The sequence below is a fragment of the Lampetra planeri genome, chromosome 26 (assembly GCF_965212315.1).
Source record: "Lampetra planeri chromosome 26, kcLamPlan1.2.h2, whole genome shotgun sequence".
Taxonomy (NCBI): Eukaryota; Metazoa; Chordata; class Hyperoartia; order Petromyzontiformes; family Petromyzontidae; genus Lampetra; species Lampetra planeri.
The window spans coordinates 5,318,881-5,335,689 of NC_136132.1; the positions used below are offsets into that span (position 1 = coordinate 5,318,881).

General features: G+C 42.5%; 2 protein-coding genes across 2 annotated transcripts in view; both read right to left on the bottom strand.

The window, feature by feature from the left end:
* Positions 1–500: 500 nt before the first annotated feature.
* Positions 501–5,772, bottom strand: LOC144727622 (guanine nucleotide-binding protein G(o) subunit alpha-like). Its single transcript, XM_078606574.1, has 3 exons — positions 4,937–5,772; positions 1,979–2,132; positions 501–1,000 (listed from the first exon to the last, which is right to left on the bottom strand). The coding sequence occupies exons 2-3, from the start codon at positions 2,124–2,126 to the stop codon at positions 813–815; spliced, it is 336 nt and encodes a 111-aa protein (XP_078462700.1). The 5' UTR covers positions 2,127–2,132; positions 4,937–5,772; the 3' UTR covers positions 501–812.
* An 8,775-nt stretch (positions 5,773–14,547) lies between these two features.
* The window catches only part of GNAO1 (G protein subunit alpha o1), a 131,567-nt gene continuing 129,305 nt past the window's right edge, over positions 14,548–16,809 (bottom strand). Inside the window, exon 8 of the mRNA XM_078606573.1 lies at positions 14,548–16,223. Coding sequence (XP_078462699.1) covers positions 16,036–16,223 — 188 coding nt within the window. The 3' untranslated portion in view covers positions 14,548–16,035. The remainder of the gene's footprint in view (positions 16,224–16,809) is intronic.

Sequence of the window (16,809 nt, forward strand, 5' to 3'; positions counted from 1 at the left end):
ATATACCCCGCCCCGCATGCAAACCCAGCCAGTGTGTCAACTACAGGAGCGGCCACTTACACGCATTATTCGGCTTTTGGCAGCATTACCGGAATACATTTTTTAAAAAAATGCTAGGAATATCAGAAATGCGTACTTATTATTATTCTTTTTGTTAAATGCCTCATTTGCAAAAACGTAAAGAAACGAATGAGCCCAACAAGCAATATTTTTGGAAACCAACCGAAATAGTTTTGAGGCTTTTGTTGGTAAATCTCAGCATGTTTTGAAGCGTGACTTTGGAAAATAAGTTGTTTTCAGTTTGAGTTATTTTACCGATTTTATTTGGGGCGCAGGCAAATGAAACTGGAACTCAAGAGGTAAAACATTGCAAGATTTAAAATGGCATTAAGAAGTTTTAAAATCGTATTGGATAATAGCTTCATTATAAACCGTAATCCTAACAAGTGTAACTTTTGATTGGCTGCTGCAACATCTTTAAGGATACTGCCAATGAAATATTTTTTTTTATAACTACAGTTTACTTCCACAATTTCACAGTATTTTTTTTGAGAGATAGAGCGGTGCCAGTGGATTCAAATAAAACAAGCTACAACTTCCATTCACAGATCTGAGTAACTTAAAAACAAAACTACAATTTTAAAAAATTGGCCTTCATTAGGTAAGTCCACCAGTGTAGCAAATGATTTAGCGATACAACTGTCGGGACTCTGGCGAATACGACGAAATCGGCTCTGGCTCCCTGATTAATTCTACCAAAACGAAGGGGTGGTATATGGGGGGGGGGGGGGGGGGGGTGGGAGCGCGAGAGCCTAGTACAGGCCACAACCACGCAGGTTGTTTGCGATGATGATGTCAGTGACGGCGTCAAAGACGACCTGGATGTTGTTGGTGTCGGTGGCGCACGTCATGTGGCAGTAGATCTCCTTGTTGGGCGAGCGGTTCTTGCTCTCGTACTGGGCCTGGATATAGGCAGCTGCATCATCGAACGTGTTTGGACCTGTCAATGGACAACAAAGATTAATGAATAGACTTCCCCTCCTACCTACCCCCCCCCCCTAATATAAGCACGTTTAATTTGTTTAACCGGGTAAGAACGCAAGAGCCCCCCCGATTGTTAAAACAAACTTGCAACCCTGCAAATTTCTTACTCGTTTTTCTAAAAAATATAGTGGCCTTTTTCTATTGCCTTCGTGCCGTATTCAATTTTCAGTAAACATACACTGTTGGTGAAATGTTAACAATAGCCTGCACGTACACATTTTGTCATGTTAATTTGTTATAAACTGAAAATGTACACATGCTGAGCAAAATAAATAATCGTAGAACATCTTCTTGGTTCTTTCGGTAAAGTCATGTAGAAGGGAAATAATAAAATAATAAAAATAAAACATAATAAAATAATTCTCACGACGTTTCGGCCACAACACAAGCAGCCGTCCTCAGGTGAAGACCAGGTCTGTCGGGGAGACAGCGTCTGAATGAACACCACCAAGCTGACGCTGTCTTTCCGACAGACCTGTTCTTCATCTGAGGACGGCTGCTTGCATTGTGGCCGAAACGTCGTGAGAATTGTATTTTATTATGTTTTTTATTTATTTTATTATTTCCCTTCTACGTGACTTTACCGAAAGAACCAAGAAGATGAATCCCTGCAGTCGCGAAATCTTTAAATCGAAATTTAATCGTAGAACACTTCACTTTTTAGCGAATAACAATTGTTTAAAGGATTTTTACGCTAATTTATGCCAATATTATTTGAGGAGAAAGGTTATACAATGTCAGACATCAATGACACTTAACCCTACAGTAAAGGAAGTAACCAAGCGCATATCGAGGGATTTCTTGCTCTCAGAGTCGAATTTAAAATAACGACCCTTGCTTGTACATTTGGCAATAGTAGCCAATAAAAACATGTCAACAAGTCCCCCTTAAGAAAATGTGTGAATTAATAATCGGCAAACGATGTTGCCCGTACCTGTGTATTCTGGGAAACAGATGACGAGGGCCGACTTCTTTATTTTCTCTGCAAAGAGGTCCTTCTTGTTAAGAAAGAGGATGATGGAGGTGTCTATGAAGAACTTGTTGTTGCAGATCGAATCGAAGAGCATGAGGGATTCATGCATGCGATTCTGCACGACCAAGGAAAATGCACACGAGAGAAAGAGCGAGAAAGAAACGGGGAAGGGATATGAAATTGTGCTTGAGCATGTCAAGGGCAGTACACACGGATATAATCAATGCAGGCGCGTTCTGATGGTATTTTACAGACGGCAATGATCCATTCCTGAATTTGTCCTGAAATAACTGTACACGCGTATGTTTTCTTAAAAAAGCATCAAGTCAAGAACTGAGGATATATATTTTAAACCTATGGATCATGATGTCCTTTTAAAGTAACAATGGGTAAATGCACAAAAGTTCGTTTTTTACCTCTGCAAAAGTAACAATGAGCAATTGAACAGCATATTTTGTTTTATTCTGCTGGCATCTCAAGGCACTTGTCCTGTGTACAAAATCACACACACACACTGATTGTATGAGCTTGACTTGAAAATGGAATCGAACCACGAGGAGAGATGGAAACACTGCAATACACACAGACGCATTAGAGTAAAAAATAAAGCCAACATCTTTGCACTTTTTGGTCTTCACCCTCCAGACTGTGCGGGGAAAACACCAATCAGAAACGCCACTTGAAATAAGAGAACAAAAACATCTGGTCCGAAGGCAATATACAAGATTGACCACTCGGCCAAGGTGAAGACAATCAGCAGCTGTGGAAGGGCATCTCGCGCGAGCTGTGCATGACCAGGCAACGCACTCACGCAAACGTGACGACACACGTGTGCTTTTATTGTTTTGTGTTTGTTTAAATCGTTATTTGATCAGTGCACATGACGCAATGTACTATACCATTCACATTCATGCGACCCTAAAAACACAACCCTTTACGAAGGCATACTTACGAATCGCTACGTGATACCAATGATAATAAAAAAAAATCATAGTTTTGCCGTACCCGTGATATTGCCCTGCACCAGCTTGGCCAGTACCGCAACCCATAAAGCTCATAAAGAATGGTGAGCTCACGGGCAACAGCTGACTGTGATGACGATAACAACAACAACAACCGGCCAAGTGGCTCAGCTGTACAGCAAGTGGCCCGCAGTCAAAAGGTTACAAGTTCAAATGCTGGTTGGGGGTTGACTCCAGGGATGAAATACAACTTTGTGGGAAATTCAATATAATTCAACAGTTGTCTTATGGATAGACTCGCCCCCACCATAGGAATGTGGAATTTTCACTACTGGCTCCGGGCCGCAACAAACAGGAGATAACCACCGCCTCAATGCTCATTTGATAGAAACAAGCGCATATATAAACGCAACACTCGCTTAGAAGGCATTTGATTTCATCCTCCTCCCGTCCTGACTAATGCCGGGCGCAAACATCCATCCTCCTCCCGTCCTGACTTCGCCCTGTCTCTGCACGACTGAGCGTGCCGCGATTGGCAATGGACAGCCACACGAAGAAGGGTCGATGTCTCCACTAACGCGCTCCTCGTGTGTGGGGAGGAGTGTTGCTTTCCACGGCTCTGGCTTGGAGATGCCATAAAATATTCGCCCATTACCCCTCGCATCGTCGTGGAATGAAGAAGAGGGACAGCACGGAGGCATCAACCCCCCGATCGCTACAAAGCACAGGCGGGTTCCAACATGTCGCGCAAACGCAACGAACGGGTGGGTTCCATGTTGTTGTTTTTTTTTGTCAGTCAATCTTCCGAACGCACAGGGCTACTGTGAAAATCATAAGCAAATAAATCCTCAGGACTTGCTTCAACAATTGACCCGCAATCTTCTGTTGGGCGCCAACAGTGACACTGTGACACGTGCACACGGCAATATTAGGCATGTCATCATTCGTCGATTAAAATCACGTAATCATTGCAACCGTTACGCACGTGTAGCGAATCAGCTACTTACTACTTATGCAATCATATGCAAGTGTAACACTTGGGCTAATGTCACGAGACAAATCAGGTCCGCAAGGAACTTACGAGACAGACAATATAAACGAGACACCAAAGAATTGATTCTTGGATTATTTCACAACCCTGATTCGTAACAATTCTTCAAAATTGTGTGGGTGGGGGGAGATCATGGGGGGGGGGGGGTGAATCATGAGGTGGCTATTTAATACAACTGGCACCACAAATGTCGGCTTGGTTGTTGTGTTCTTTAAAAAACACGCACTAAACACGAACGCTTACAGCGCACGTAACATGTGTCAAGAGTTAAGCGAGAAACATTCTTTCCTTAACAACACATGTGATATGTATACCTTCAAACCTGTCAATTGCTGGGCAGAGTGGGATAAAAAATAATTATGAACATACAACAAATGCAGAGCTGAGAGTTCATTAACAGGTTTGCCGTTCTGAGCAAAACATAAACATCGTTTATTCAAAAGCCAAAGAGAGCACAGTCAACGTGACAGTTTTGACCAAAGCCCCTTTCTGGTCCACAAACACAAATGAGAGCACACCCTGGGAGAGAGCACGGCAGAGGCCACGGCAAAAGATGTTGGCCGTGCACATCCACACATCCGTGCCGCGAAGAGGGCACATCCACACATCCGTGCCGCGAAGAGGTTGCCAAAAATTCCGCCACTGTAATATGCAATTTCCTTTAAACAAAAATATTTCACGAGTATCATATCAGCAACATGTCTTGTATTAATAATGACGTGTATATGCCTAAGCACCACGGATCCCGGCGACGGTTAAAATTCGAAACAGGCGAACACCACGACGGTGAATTTAACGCAATATTGTGCGACTAAAAATGTTCAATTCAACTCGGGCTGCAGCATGACACTGAACTCCAAAAGCCAGGCACAGAAACGCCTCTTCCCTCCACGTGTTGCTTCGTACCTCTCAATCCAAGCCTGTGTGTGTGCGGGGTGGGGGGGGTGGTCCTCGCTCGCCACCATCCCACACCCATCCCTTCAAGAGCCCAGCGCTGCGGGGTAACGGCAGTGATGGCCTCTCAGCTCGGCACGGAGAGCCGCCGTGACGGCCCAGCCCCGAACGACGGTCAAAGTCCGCCCCGCTGCGCAGACAAAGCAATCGGCTCGAGCCAAAGTCCCCAAAGCTCACCGCGCTGTCCAGCTGGGCCCGGCCAGCGTGCCCGTCGCTAGCCTATTCTATCGCCACGAGTGTGCCGTGGTCACTCTTCCCATGAGCTCCACTCATTGAATTCCTCCACCCCTGCATGCTGAGGACTCGGTCTACCGGTCTTGAGTGTGTGAACTCATCCCAATCGCACCGTGCTCAACCATCACGCTTGCAGGTCAAAACACTCTTACCGCGTCTTTCCTCGCACCGCTCCTCCTCCTCCTCCTTGGAATTGCCTAACATTGTCTGCTTTCCCAAGTTCTCATGATTTGTTAAAATCGGGGGGAAAAATGAATAACTCGTCTGTTACGCCTTCAAGAGTGCTGTTTGTTGCCAGCCGCTTGGAATTTTAGGGCCATACTCAGAAACCGTGATATTAAAAAAAAGCCGGGTGGTTCTTCAGATCACGTACGCAGAGGTTTGGGAAGGAGATCACGTGAGAAGACGCAGCGAGGCCGACGCATGAACACGTTGTAAAGAGGTCGCAACTGGTTGCCCCCATCAACCCTGCATCTGTGCACTTTTAAATCATCTTGGTTGAAAACTCACTTGTTTAGAACTGCTTTTTGTGTTTAGTTTGCTGTCGTCCCCCCCCCCCCCCGCCGCAGTTCCGATTAGCACGATTGGCTACGTACGGTGCGAAAGAAGTTCTACATTCGTACATCTCCACAGCCCAAGTGATCAACTTCTTAAGCTTTTTTAAGAGGAAGATATCAAGGCAAAATTAAAAAAATTATGAATGTATCCATACAGCTTGGAAGGATTCAGGAAGGATGAAAAAGCAACAATATTAAATAATTTGACGGTAACACATCTCAATGTGTGCAATATAACGGTGGTACATGAGCTATATACTCATGAATGAATGTCCGATTTGAGTGTCAGGATCCAGATTTTTACTCGTGAACATAAGATTATGATTAGTCGCGCTAATTGGAATTTAAACGGCATCTTCATACACGTGCAGAGCAGGATATCTGACATGCATTCCTTATAATCGTGAGACATTAGTCATCCGCTGCGTACTGTATATCCTAATCACATTGTAAATAACATACGGGAAATATAGACTTGTTTTTCAAAATGCATTGGTATATAAATGATCGTGTGGCTTACAGCCTGGATCAATGCAAGACCGACGAATGTTTGATTATTTGCAGGGATGTGCCAGGTACACGGCGCGATGAGCACACCGCAATCGACACGATGTGCGTCGACCGCCGATCAAATCAACTCAAACGACAGCTCTCGGCACTGCCCCTCCTCGGTCGTCGTAAATGCGTGCACGCTGTCCACCAAATGACAAACAAACAATAGCAATCGAGCACAAAGCGCAATTATGTCACTTCTAATAAAAACGCGAAATTTCGGAGCAGCTTTGACACGACGACAACGATGATGATGATTTCGATTTAAAGCTTTCGTGACTGCAGGGATTCATCTTCTTGGTTCTTTTGGTAAAGTCACGTAGAATGGAAATAATAAAATAATAAAAATAAAACATAATAAAATAAAGAAACGTCGTGAGAATTATTTTATAATGTTTTATTTTTATAATTTTATTATTTCCATTCTACGTGACTTTACCGAAAGAACCAAGAAGAAGATGATGATGAATGAAAAGCAGCGGGGCAATGCACTCACAATCGTGCCCGTGGCATCGTGGCGGCAGTGGCGGCTGGTGAACTCGGACGTTGTTATCGCAGCTGGGCGAGGCTTCACTGAGCTGAGCAACTCTCTTACAAGAACGACCGCGGCCCAAGAGCAGCGGCAGTGGCGGCAGTTACAAGACGCTGCTGTTACATCGCGTTACATACAGAGCTGTTTTGGCGTCCTCTGGTCTAACACCGTTTTGAGACGAGGCTCAAAAGAAAGCTGTCTCTTGTGTGGACCAATCAGTTTCAAAGACAATGCAAATATTATCAGAGTATGTTTTTTTGTTTGCATTCTGACCACACGTATTGTGGTTAATGCAGACATGATTCCTTGTAAAATGTTTCAGTTTGGTGTTTTAACATCTCAACACCTGTTTTGTTGCCGGAAAAAAGGGGAAAACCTATTATCAGCTGGAGAGTTACATAAAGCTACATAGGTCCATAGCATTACATAAAGCTACATAGGTCCATAGCATTACATAAAGCTACATAGGTCCATAGCATTACATAAAGCTACATAGGTCCATAGCATTACATAAAGCTGCATAGGTCCATAGCATTACATAAAGCTACATAGGTCCATAGCATTACATAAAGCTACATAGGTCCATAGCATTACATAGAGCTACATAGGTCCATAGCATTACATAAAGCTGCATAGGTCCATAGCATTACATAAAGCTACATAGGTCCATAGCATTACATAAAGCTACATAGGTCCATAGCATTACATAGAGCTACATAGGTCCATAGCATTACATAAAGCTACATAGGTCCATAGCATTACATAGAGCTACATAGGTACATAGCATTACATAAAGCTACATAGGTCCATAGCATTACATAAAGCTGCATAGGTCCATAGCATTACATAAAGCTACATAGGTCCATAGCATTACATAAAGCTACATAGGTCCATAGCATTACATTGAGCTACATACCGAGTAGTGGTGGGGGGGGGGGGGTGTTGGGCCCCCTTCTGAATTTCTACAGTGAAGTGAAAACATGTTGGTACAATTAGAAAACCATTGGCAATAACGTAATTGGTGTTGCAGCATTTCCTCATGTGCAGAGGGATAAGTAGAATGCATCAGACAAAATCGGATCACATCGTTATTCTGTTTGGTATTACACATTTGCCTTTAACATTGACCTATCATTTCCCCCTCCTCCCCCTAACGTTTTGCAACCCCCACCTCCCATCCCTTTTGTACGAGTTCATGTTCCAGAGTTTCCCCCAGTCGGTTTGATATAGTGGCAGATGTCTTGGAAAAGAATATGATGTGGGTTTGTGCGTGATCAGAGCTGTTATTTCACATTGGCATAAGGTGGAAGTGTTTATAGAATCCTGGGTGGTAAGTAATAGATGATGTTTTAAAACTCTGCAGAAAAGTTGTAACGTGCAGACTTTACTCAAGTAACGTTTTTGGCTGCGAGCCTTCGCATGGAATATTATGCCCCTCCGACTTCTAAGGAAAACCATATGCACGGCCGATGCAGACAGGAAAGCAACAGAGAACTTGGCAACACTCGCTTTGGGTAGCGCAGCACAAGTTCCGAATTCAGTATTTGCCGGAGGAGCACAGTCGTTTTTCATTTCAGTTTTAAGTGCCTCCCAATAAAAAAAACCGGGCAAGTAAAGACACGCATATAGCAGATAGAGAGATGCTTAATAGATGGCCATCGTGCCAGACCTTACAGCAAGGGGCCATAGCCGGCTGCTTAGACTGAATCTATAAAATACGCCTAATGTTAAAAGGGAGGGGGGAAAACACATAAGCAGAACATCCGTCTGAGATTTTTTATGAGAAGCAGCTAAGTGACATTGTATGGCTACGGCTGAATTGGGTAACGAACGCAAGGTTATATGTCTCGAGTTACCATACCATAATCGCTTGATTTTAAACGGTAGGCAAAACGCACAGTTAAACTGACATTGTGCAGAACAATAACAAACTCTTTGTAAAGTCAAACAATTGACGTGTTTTGGGTTTTTTAAAAAAGATATTTGACACAGTGATCCACTATTACGTCATTTTTGTTTATCCCTCCAGCAATTTTTTTTTACATTCATGTTTAAAAGTTGTACGGAATTTTATTACGATTTTTCTAAATATTTCGATTTTGCACAACACCCTATGGGGGTTTAATTGGTGTTAATCAGGTACGTCAACACAAATAAAGTACAGTCCCTCACGGTAATAGCTCGACAATTAATGTATTGTACAATCAACAATCTGTCATTTTACTAAATATTGTCTCACAGAACACTGCAGTTTTACTTCACTTCTGTAAGAGGTTGAAAAACAGCCAGAAATTGATTTTCCATTGAAACAAAAAACTAAAATTAAGTTGAATTACAATGAAGAAACAACCCCCTGAGATGCCGATCAAAACCATCACGTTACCATACATAGCAGGTGTTACCAAACATATTTCCAAAATCTTAAACAAACACAAGATCCAGATCCGATTCAATACAGAACACAAAATCCGTGATCGAATCCATTCTGTGAAGGATGTCATTCCTGACATGCAATATCCTGGAGTCTACAAACTGAGTTGTACCTGTGGTGGCTGTTACTTTGGGGAAACGAAACGACATGTCTCGGACCGTGTTCGCGAACACAAGGCAGATCTGAAACACGGCAGAACCAATACCTCCGCCGTGGCTGACCATTGTTATAACGCTGTGGGCTCGCATGATATTGTTTTTTCCGAGACCAAGGTACTCTGCAAACCTTCGGGCTACTATCAAAGGTTTGTTCATGAAGCCATCCAGATATATAAACATAGACATAACTTCAACCGAGAAGATGGATACAAATTGAGCAATCATTGGTAGGATGTTATTAACCAGGTAAAACCTTAACTGCGTTATGGTTGTTGTCTTCATTTCCGCATCTCCTGTTTCCTCAGCCTCCCACTCCCAGCCCCCCAGCATCACGTCTGCTCGTCCCCTAACGCTCTCGCAGTGCTCCCCTCCCCCTACGCCATACCCCCTCTCTGTCTCTCGCCCCTTCTCTTACCTATATAGCCTCTTGTCACGGCAGCCCTCTCGCCCACTTCAGCAATTGTTTCTTGCTGAGGTTGTCCCACCTGATGACGGACGCTTGTGTTGCGCCCGAAACGTCGTGATTTATTTTATTTTATACCTACGTGACTTTACCGAAAGAACCAAAGAGTATGGAGCCCTGCAATATTTTAAATTTTGAGTCCGATAAGCATTTTGGCAATTACAACCCAAGGATGTTTTACAATTTCTTTCAACTGTCAGCGCAACAGCAAGGCTATAGATATTCAAGAAGCCGCCTCTTTAACATGAATGATTAAAATGTAAGAAATTATTAACACGCTGTATTATTGGCTTTTAAAAGTATGCAGCCCAATAAGTTTCACATTCCTCAGCATACAACGTACAACTAACACATTTAACACGTAACTGTATGCTCACGACAAAATAGCGCATTGTATGTCAGATAAAAAAATGCACATTTAACGTTTTACCTACAGCTGAAACTTACGGTATAAATATTTTATGCAGGTTTAATTAAGCTTTAAAATAAATAAAAAATGCCCTTAAGTTGTCACAATGTAAAATAAAAGTGCAAAGAAAAGATGCTTAAAGGTGTGTTTAGACAGAGGTACAAAGATGTGAGGGTCACAGGTTCCTCTTGGTGATATTTTTACACAAATAAAACTAAAAAACTAACCACCTCAACTCCTATCCTGTACTTCAGAGTATTAAATCGCAACGTTGTTAATAATACGAAAAAATATATTTTAAAAAAATGGGCTGAGATACGAATGATCAGATATACCTGAAAGTGTGATGTTGCAGAAAATGACATTGCTTAGATTGTGTCACGTCCTGCACTTTCCTGACCCAAAAGGTGCCACGTGTCATCGGCTGCCGTCACTTTTGTGAGCATGAAGACATTATATCATTGCATAATCTAACACGCAGCTTTCACATCCAATATTCTGATTAATTTATTTTTGGGTTAGGCCATATAATGACCTGGCAAATTCACCAAATAATGATCGATCATGTAAATTATCTGAATATATGGGAAAAAATAAGGTCTCAAATGGTCCTTAAAAATCCTAACCTGGAAAATCAATATCCAAAACTCATTCTTGATATGTATCCACCGAGCTATTTTCAAGACCAAGCCGAGTACACATGTGTAGGTAATTTAGCAAGCACCACGCCATAGCCTTTAGCAGTGGGAAAAGTGTTCCAGGCCAGAAGCCTGACAACACCCGCTAGCACCGTCCGCTGTTGTCCAGTCTCAACACCAGCACGAGCAGCTGTGTTTAGTGCACTATGCTTTAACCTATGAACAGATAACTACCAGCTACATGTTTGCTGATCACCAAACTCTCACGGACCGTACACTTGGAATGTCAGCTAATCAAGGCACGGTAATCAAAACTACGAACAAAGTAAAAGATAAAATTGAAAAGGGTATATTGATTGGCTGGGAGGGAACATGACCTCTGTATCGCAGCCTGAATTCCAAGTGCTGGTTGACTTGATGCTACATGAGAGTCCACACAAAAAAAAAAATCTGCGATTATGTAACAAAATAGCTGCGAGTTACACAATATTGCACAGGCACTGCCTGTGACATCAAGGCTGTAAAACAACTACCGTGATCCCAGACACAGCCATCAGAAAGACTTTTGTCATTGATCATCCAGGATTTGTTAAACAGTTGTTTTTAGCATTGAGAATATCTACCCATTATTACCAATTGCTGCCTTTTTAAAATGGATAAGTATTATTGAACAAAAATGATTTCTAATAAAAAAATAACTTTTATAAAATATTAATGAATGACAATGCTCCTTTAGACATGCCATGTTACAAACGTAGAAAAAGTTTCTGAAATAAATTGTTCCAGTTGTCTGTAATAACATCCCATTTATTCTTCCGGCAATGATAGTTTCAAAATAGTTTGAAAATACCGTGAAAACAAGACGCCAAATTACGTCACTGTAAACCAATTGGGTGATGTACTAAAACTTCCGCGGATTATGTGACCAGTTTGGGAGAACAAAGCAAACCATTTAAAATACACAATTCTTTGAAAGAAAAATGCCACTTGTGCAGTTTATTCCTGAGATATGTCTGCATTGCTAATTTTGTCACCTGAACTTAGTACAGCATTATGCAGCATGACTTTGGGACTTTACTTAGCAATTAGAATTTGTAAAAAATAGTTTTAAGATTTTTTACGGTGACAATAAGGCATTTTCACGCTACGTCCATAACAATCAATCTTGTGATGTACACGATATGAAAATGATAAAAGCATGACAGGCTTTTCCCTGTAAAACTGTGGCTGAAACTAAATCTTTCAGTGACTTCTTATATCCTTGCATATAAGTTTGGATAGATAAAAAAATGAATCCAAAGACAAAATAGCTTAGGAGAGAGCTTGAAATAAATTTTAACATGTAATTTTCACAGCAAATTTGCTGAACCAGAAAACTAACCCTAATCCCAGGCCTAAAATGTATACTTACTTGACAAAATATAACTGTCGTCCTTCCTAGCACACTCTTTGTTGCACTTGCTTTTGCTCTAAAACCCTTCTAAATAATTGGTAAAAAAATAAAACAATGACCTAACTAAATACAGCTTCACTCTACGATGTTGAAAATATCCCAAGTTCGGCTTCAGGCTCTAAATTAAAGAAACTGAAAGGTTTATGGGTTTTGCCATTTTTGTTGGGAAGAACTTTTATCGAATTTTTTATTCATATATATATTTTTTTTTACTCAAACAGGACTTTTAGGATGCAAGACTGCAGCTCAGTGCTATTACATAAAATATGAGCGAACAATAATTTAATTAATATTCTTGGCATAGCTACAAAGGGTATTGCAATTTCACTGTGCAACTCTACATTGTGACCAATGTGTAGTGGATGCACATGAATGAATTAAAACAAGTAATAAACCACCTGAATAAAATCTACCAAATTTGGCACAGGCCTTCAATGAGTTTGAAAAGGCTTGGTCATGGGATACATTTGTGCGTGACAAAAGTGTCCACTGCATTTGTATAGCTTATACAAAATCTGATTAACCACACAAAGAGAGGAGAGAGATCGATGGTGAAATTTAATGGTGGGGGCTTGTTTAAAACAGAGCTCTCTAAATCATCTGAACAACTTGCTAAGTCAAAAATAACTCGTCAACAATCTCATCAATTGGTCCCTGTCTCCAGAATGACAAAGAGGAGAGGGGGGGGTCGATCCAAAAGCAATAGCTACACCATATCCCCATTGGTGCCTTGTAATAAGAACTCCAGCTGAGAGAGGTTCAGATTTGAAGCTTTCGTGACTGCAAGGATTCATATTCTTAGGCTTTTTCGGTAAAGTCACGTAGGTAAAAAATAAAAATTAACAAAAGTAAAATAAAAATAAAATAAAAATCACGACGTTTCGGAGGCAACACAAGCTTCCGTCTTCAGGTGGAACCGTCACAACATGATAGCTGTATACAGCTATCGTGTTGCCTTCGAAACGTCGTGATTTTTATTTTATTTTTATTTGACTTTTATTAATTTTTATTTTTTACCTACGTGACTTTACCGAAAAAAACCTAAGAATATGAGAGAGGTTTGCGCTGCTCGCAAGCTTAAATTTGCCGGTGGTCGGCTCACAACTCCATTGAGAATCCAACCCAAGAGAGCTTCATGCAAGTGTGCAGCCGACCAAGCAGAAGGATGCACTAATTACAGAACAGAAGACTGCACTGGTGGAGATATATTAAACTAAAACAAAACGAATTTTATTTTACCAGCTAAGGTCCACTGAGCTATATAGCTCTTTATGAGAAGCCACCTGGCCACAAATGATAGCTCCACGAAGTGGCTTGTCATGCGTAAATGTATAGCAACCAAATACTCTAAATGCATTTTTCTAAATGTGGAGGGAAAAACCAGAGTACCCAGAGAAATATTCACGTGACCTCGAAGAGAACATGCAAGGTCCAAATATACAGCAGCAGGCGTCAGCGTTGGGATCGAACCCACAACCTCCTGTAAACCAGGCGAGGCAGTTAACATCTTTCCACCGTGGAGCGCATATTACTGAAACGAAGCTGTGTTTATATTGGGGTGACTTGAAAAGACACTCACCAGTACACGAAAGCTGATGATTCATATATGAAATCGTTCAGGAGTAAAATGACAGACCTGGCTGTAATGACAGGGTGACAATGGACATTGCCGTCCACGCAGATGGCTATTGCGTGCCAACAATAAATGACTTTCAAAGGCTTCCGCGGCCTTCAAAGTTATTGCATTCTGTGGGATAATTCTAGGTGCAACTCCATGGTACAGCGGAGTGTTTTCAAGCGAGGTTCTAATCACAGATTTAAAGTTCACAATGATGTCTGGACGTCAAGGTACAACCCACAATCAAAACCCTGTTAAAAAATGATGAATGCAGCAAACTTGCAAAAAAATTGTCCCAATGAGTGTGTTTGGCAGAGCAGTACTTTCCAGGACACATAAAACATACATTTGAAAGTTAACTTGAGTTTTTACTCCTTTTTTAATTCCTATGACAAACAAAGAAATGTGTGTTGCAAATCACAATACATAAACATTTTAGTTACCAAACAGTATATTGTGTCCTGAGAAATGTGGGGCTCTTGGGAGGGGAAAAATAAATAAAATGATAAAGACACAAATTAATTTTCTGTGAATATCCTAAAATATTTATTACAGAGGCACGAAACAATAAATGAAGCGACGGCACAGTTTTAAGAAGCCAAAGCACGGACATGAACTTGCTTCACAGCTGGGTACTTGTGTCAAAATATTCAGTGTAGTGCGTTTATCTTGGTCTAAAGCTCCATCAGAAACCCTGTATCTAAATCTAAATGTGCGGATGCCCCCCCCCTCCATCAGAGATGAGAAATTCTCTCGAGACAAATTCACTAATCAGAGGCATTGTTCACATTTCAAAAGCCCTGCCTAGAGCTTAAGGGGAAAATATATAATAATCATAATATGGAATATATTACACACAACCACCCCATCATTTACGTGGTGTTTCTGCAAACATGTTTCTGAAACATCACATCTTCTTAACCAGGTGGCAGGGGGGGGTCTGGTGGACACAAATTTGCCCAGATTCGTATTACTTGGCCTGACCTAAACACCGTCTATGAATCGTATCTCTGGCAAACACCACCATGCTTCAGGCCCACTCATTTACTGAAGGCTTTAACAATTAGGGGGGGGGGGGGCTGTTATAGCATGAAGTTATACTCTCGGTTGTTGGGACACGGGGCATTCGTGCATGAAGATGCTCATCAGTATCCAAGTAGGGGGTGGGAGGAAGGGTGCAAGGATCTCGGCGGTTGATGGCATGATGGTTTTGAGCAGCAGTGTAGGTGAAGAGATGTCATCACTGTGCAAAGGGGAAATGGTTGGATCTGTAGGAATCTTGTGTGTGAATCCAGAAAACTGATACTCAATACATTCTTCACACAGGCCGAGTAGCCTCTCGTAAGAATTCAAATCAACACTGCAGTCAATGCTTGAACCTATAGGGTTGCACACGTTTGTCAAAATGTATTCTGATACGAGCTGCTATCTTGGGGCATGGATTCTTTACATGCTGCGCAAAACTGATGGGAACCACAGGAAGACATGAAGGTAGACCTGTTTCCATCTCTACCTCCACATGCCCCCCGCTGCTTTCTTTAAGCCGTTCATAGGGGCACATTTCCAAGACTCGGGAGTCTAAAACAGAGACAGCTACGACAAACTGGGAAGTGCTTAAGCGGTTACCGTCACCTAAATGCACTGAACGGTGCCAAACGTTACGGGGGTAAAATACCTATGGGCGGAACCACAACTCATCGCTGCCGCGTCGCTTTGCATGCACCAGCTAAAACAGCAGTAACCACGGGACGCGCCGACGCAGACCCACAGCCTCCGCCGGCTGCCTAACAACGCAATGGCAGCGACGGCACAACAACAACGACGACGATGATGCACAAGAACAACGGCGGTGATGAAAACAACAGCAGCTACACGAACAAAAAAAAAACCTAAGATTAAAATAAATCGCGGTAGCAATACCGACGCTGATACAATCTCGACCGGCAACCTGCGCTCGGGATCGCATTGCCGAGCCGGCCATTGGGACGCGCGGACGAATGGCGGCTCTAGTAAAGTCCACAACCGCGCAGGTTGTTTGCAATGATCACGTCGGTGACGGCGTCGAAGACAAACTGGATGTTGTTGGTGTCGGTGGCGCACGTCATGTGGCAGTAGATCTCCTTGTTGCTCGACTTGTTCTTGCTCTCGTACTGGGCCTGGATGTAGGCGGCGGCTTCTACAAACTCGTTAGCTCCTGCGCGGAGCAGAGGCAAAAGGGTTAACTGCAGAAACGCCGATCCACATCGTAGCACGTGTCGGCGAAATTGGCCTACGATTCATCATCGTCGTGGTCGTTTTCGTCGTCGTTGTCTGTAAAATAGCAAGAAATGCTTCCCACTATCATAGACATGTACGGAGAGTTTTGTCAATCGACAGAAGAGTGACCCCCCCCCCCTCGCATGCCTTGAAAGTCGTGAGGGTTGCCTGGCCATAATCTCCCATGCTGTGTGGTGTGGGTTGGTGTGGGAGGAGGAGGGTAATAGAACAGCATTGGATTTTTGCTGCACTGCACTCTGCTGCCCACAAAGCCAACTCTTATTTTGCGCACTGCGGTGGCCCATCCGAGCACTATCCAGGCTCAAACCCGCTTAGCGTACGAGGCCTGATGGGATCGGGTGCATTGCTGGGTAATTTGGTCACAGCTTCCATTGGCATAGGCGAGAGCAAAAATTGTACATTGTGATACGGATTCATGAAGCGTTTCAAGACGTTATATTTGGTTTTCGGAGAAAGGAATGCTCATGTGATGGGGGGAAATGCACGACAAGGCCACGATGCTC

Bases quoted from the DNA above. Each gene is read 5' to 3' on its own strand.
- LOC144727622 (XM_078606574.1), bottom strand. From the start codon at position 2,126: ATGCATGAATCCCTCATGCTCTTCGATTCGATCTGCAACAACAAGTTC. The intron at 1,001-1,978 runs GTACGGGCAACA...GTCCATTGACAG, and splicing joins CTGTTTCCCAGAATACACAG to GTCCAAACACGTTCGATGAT.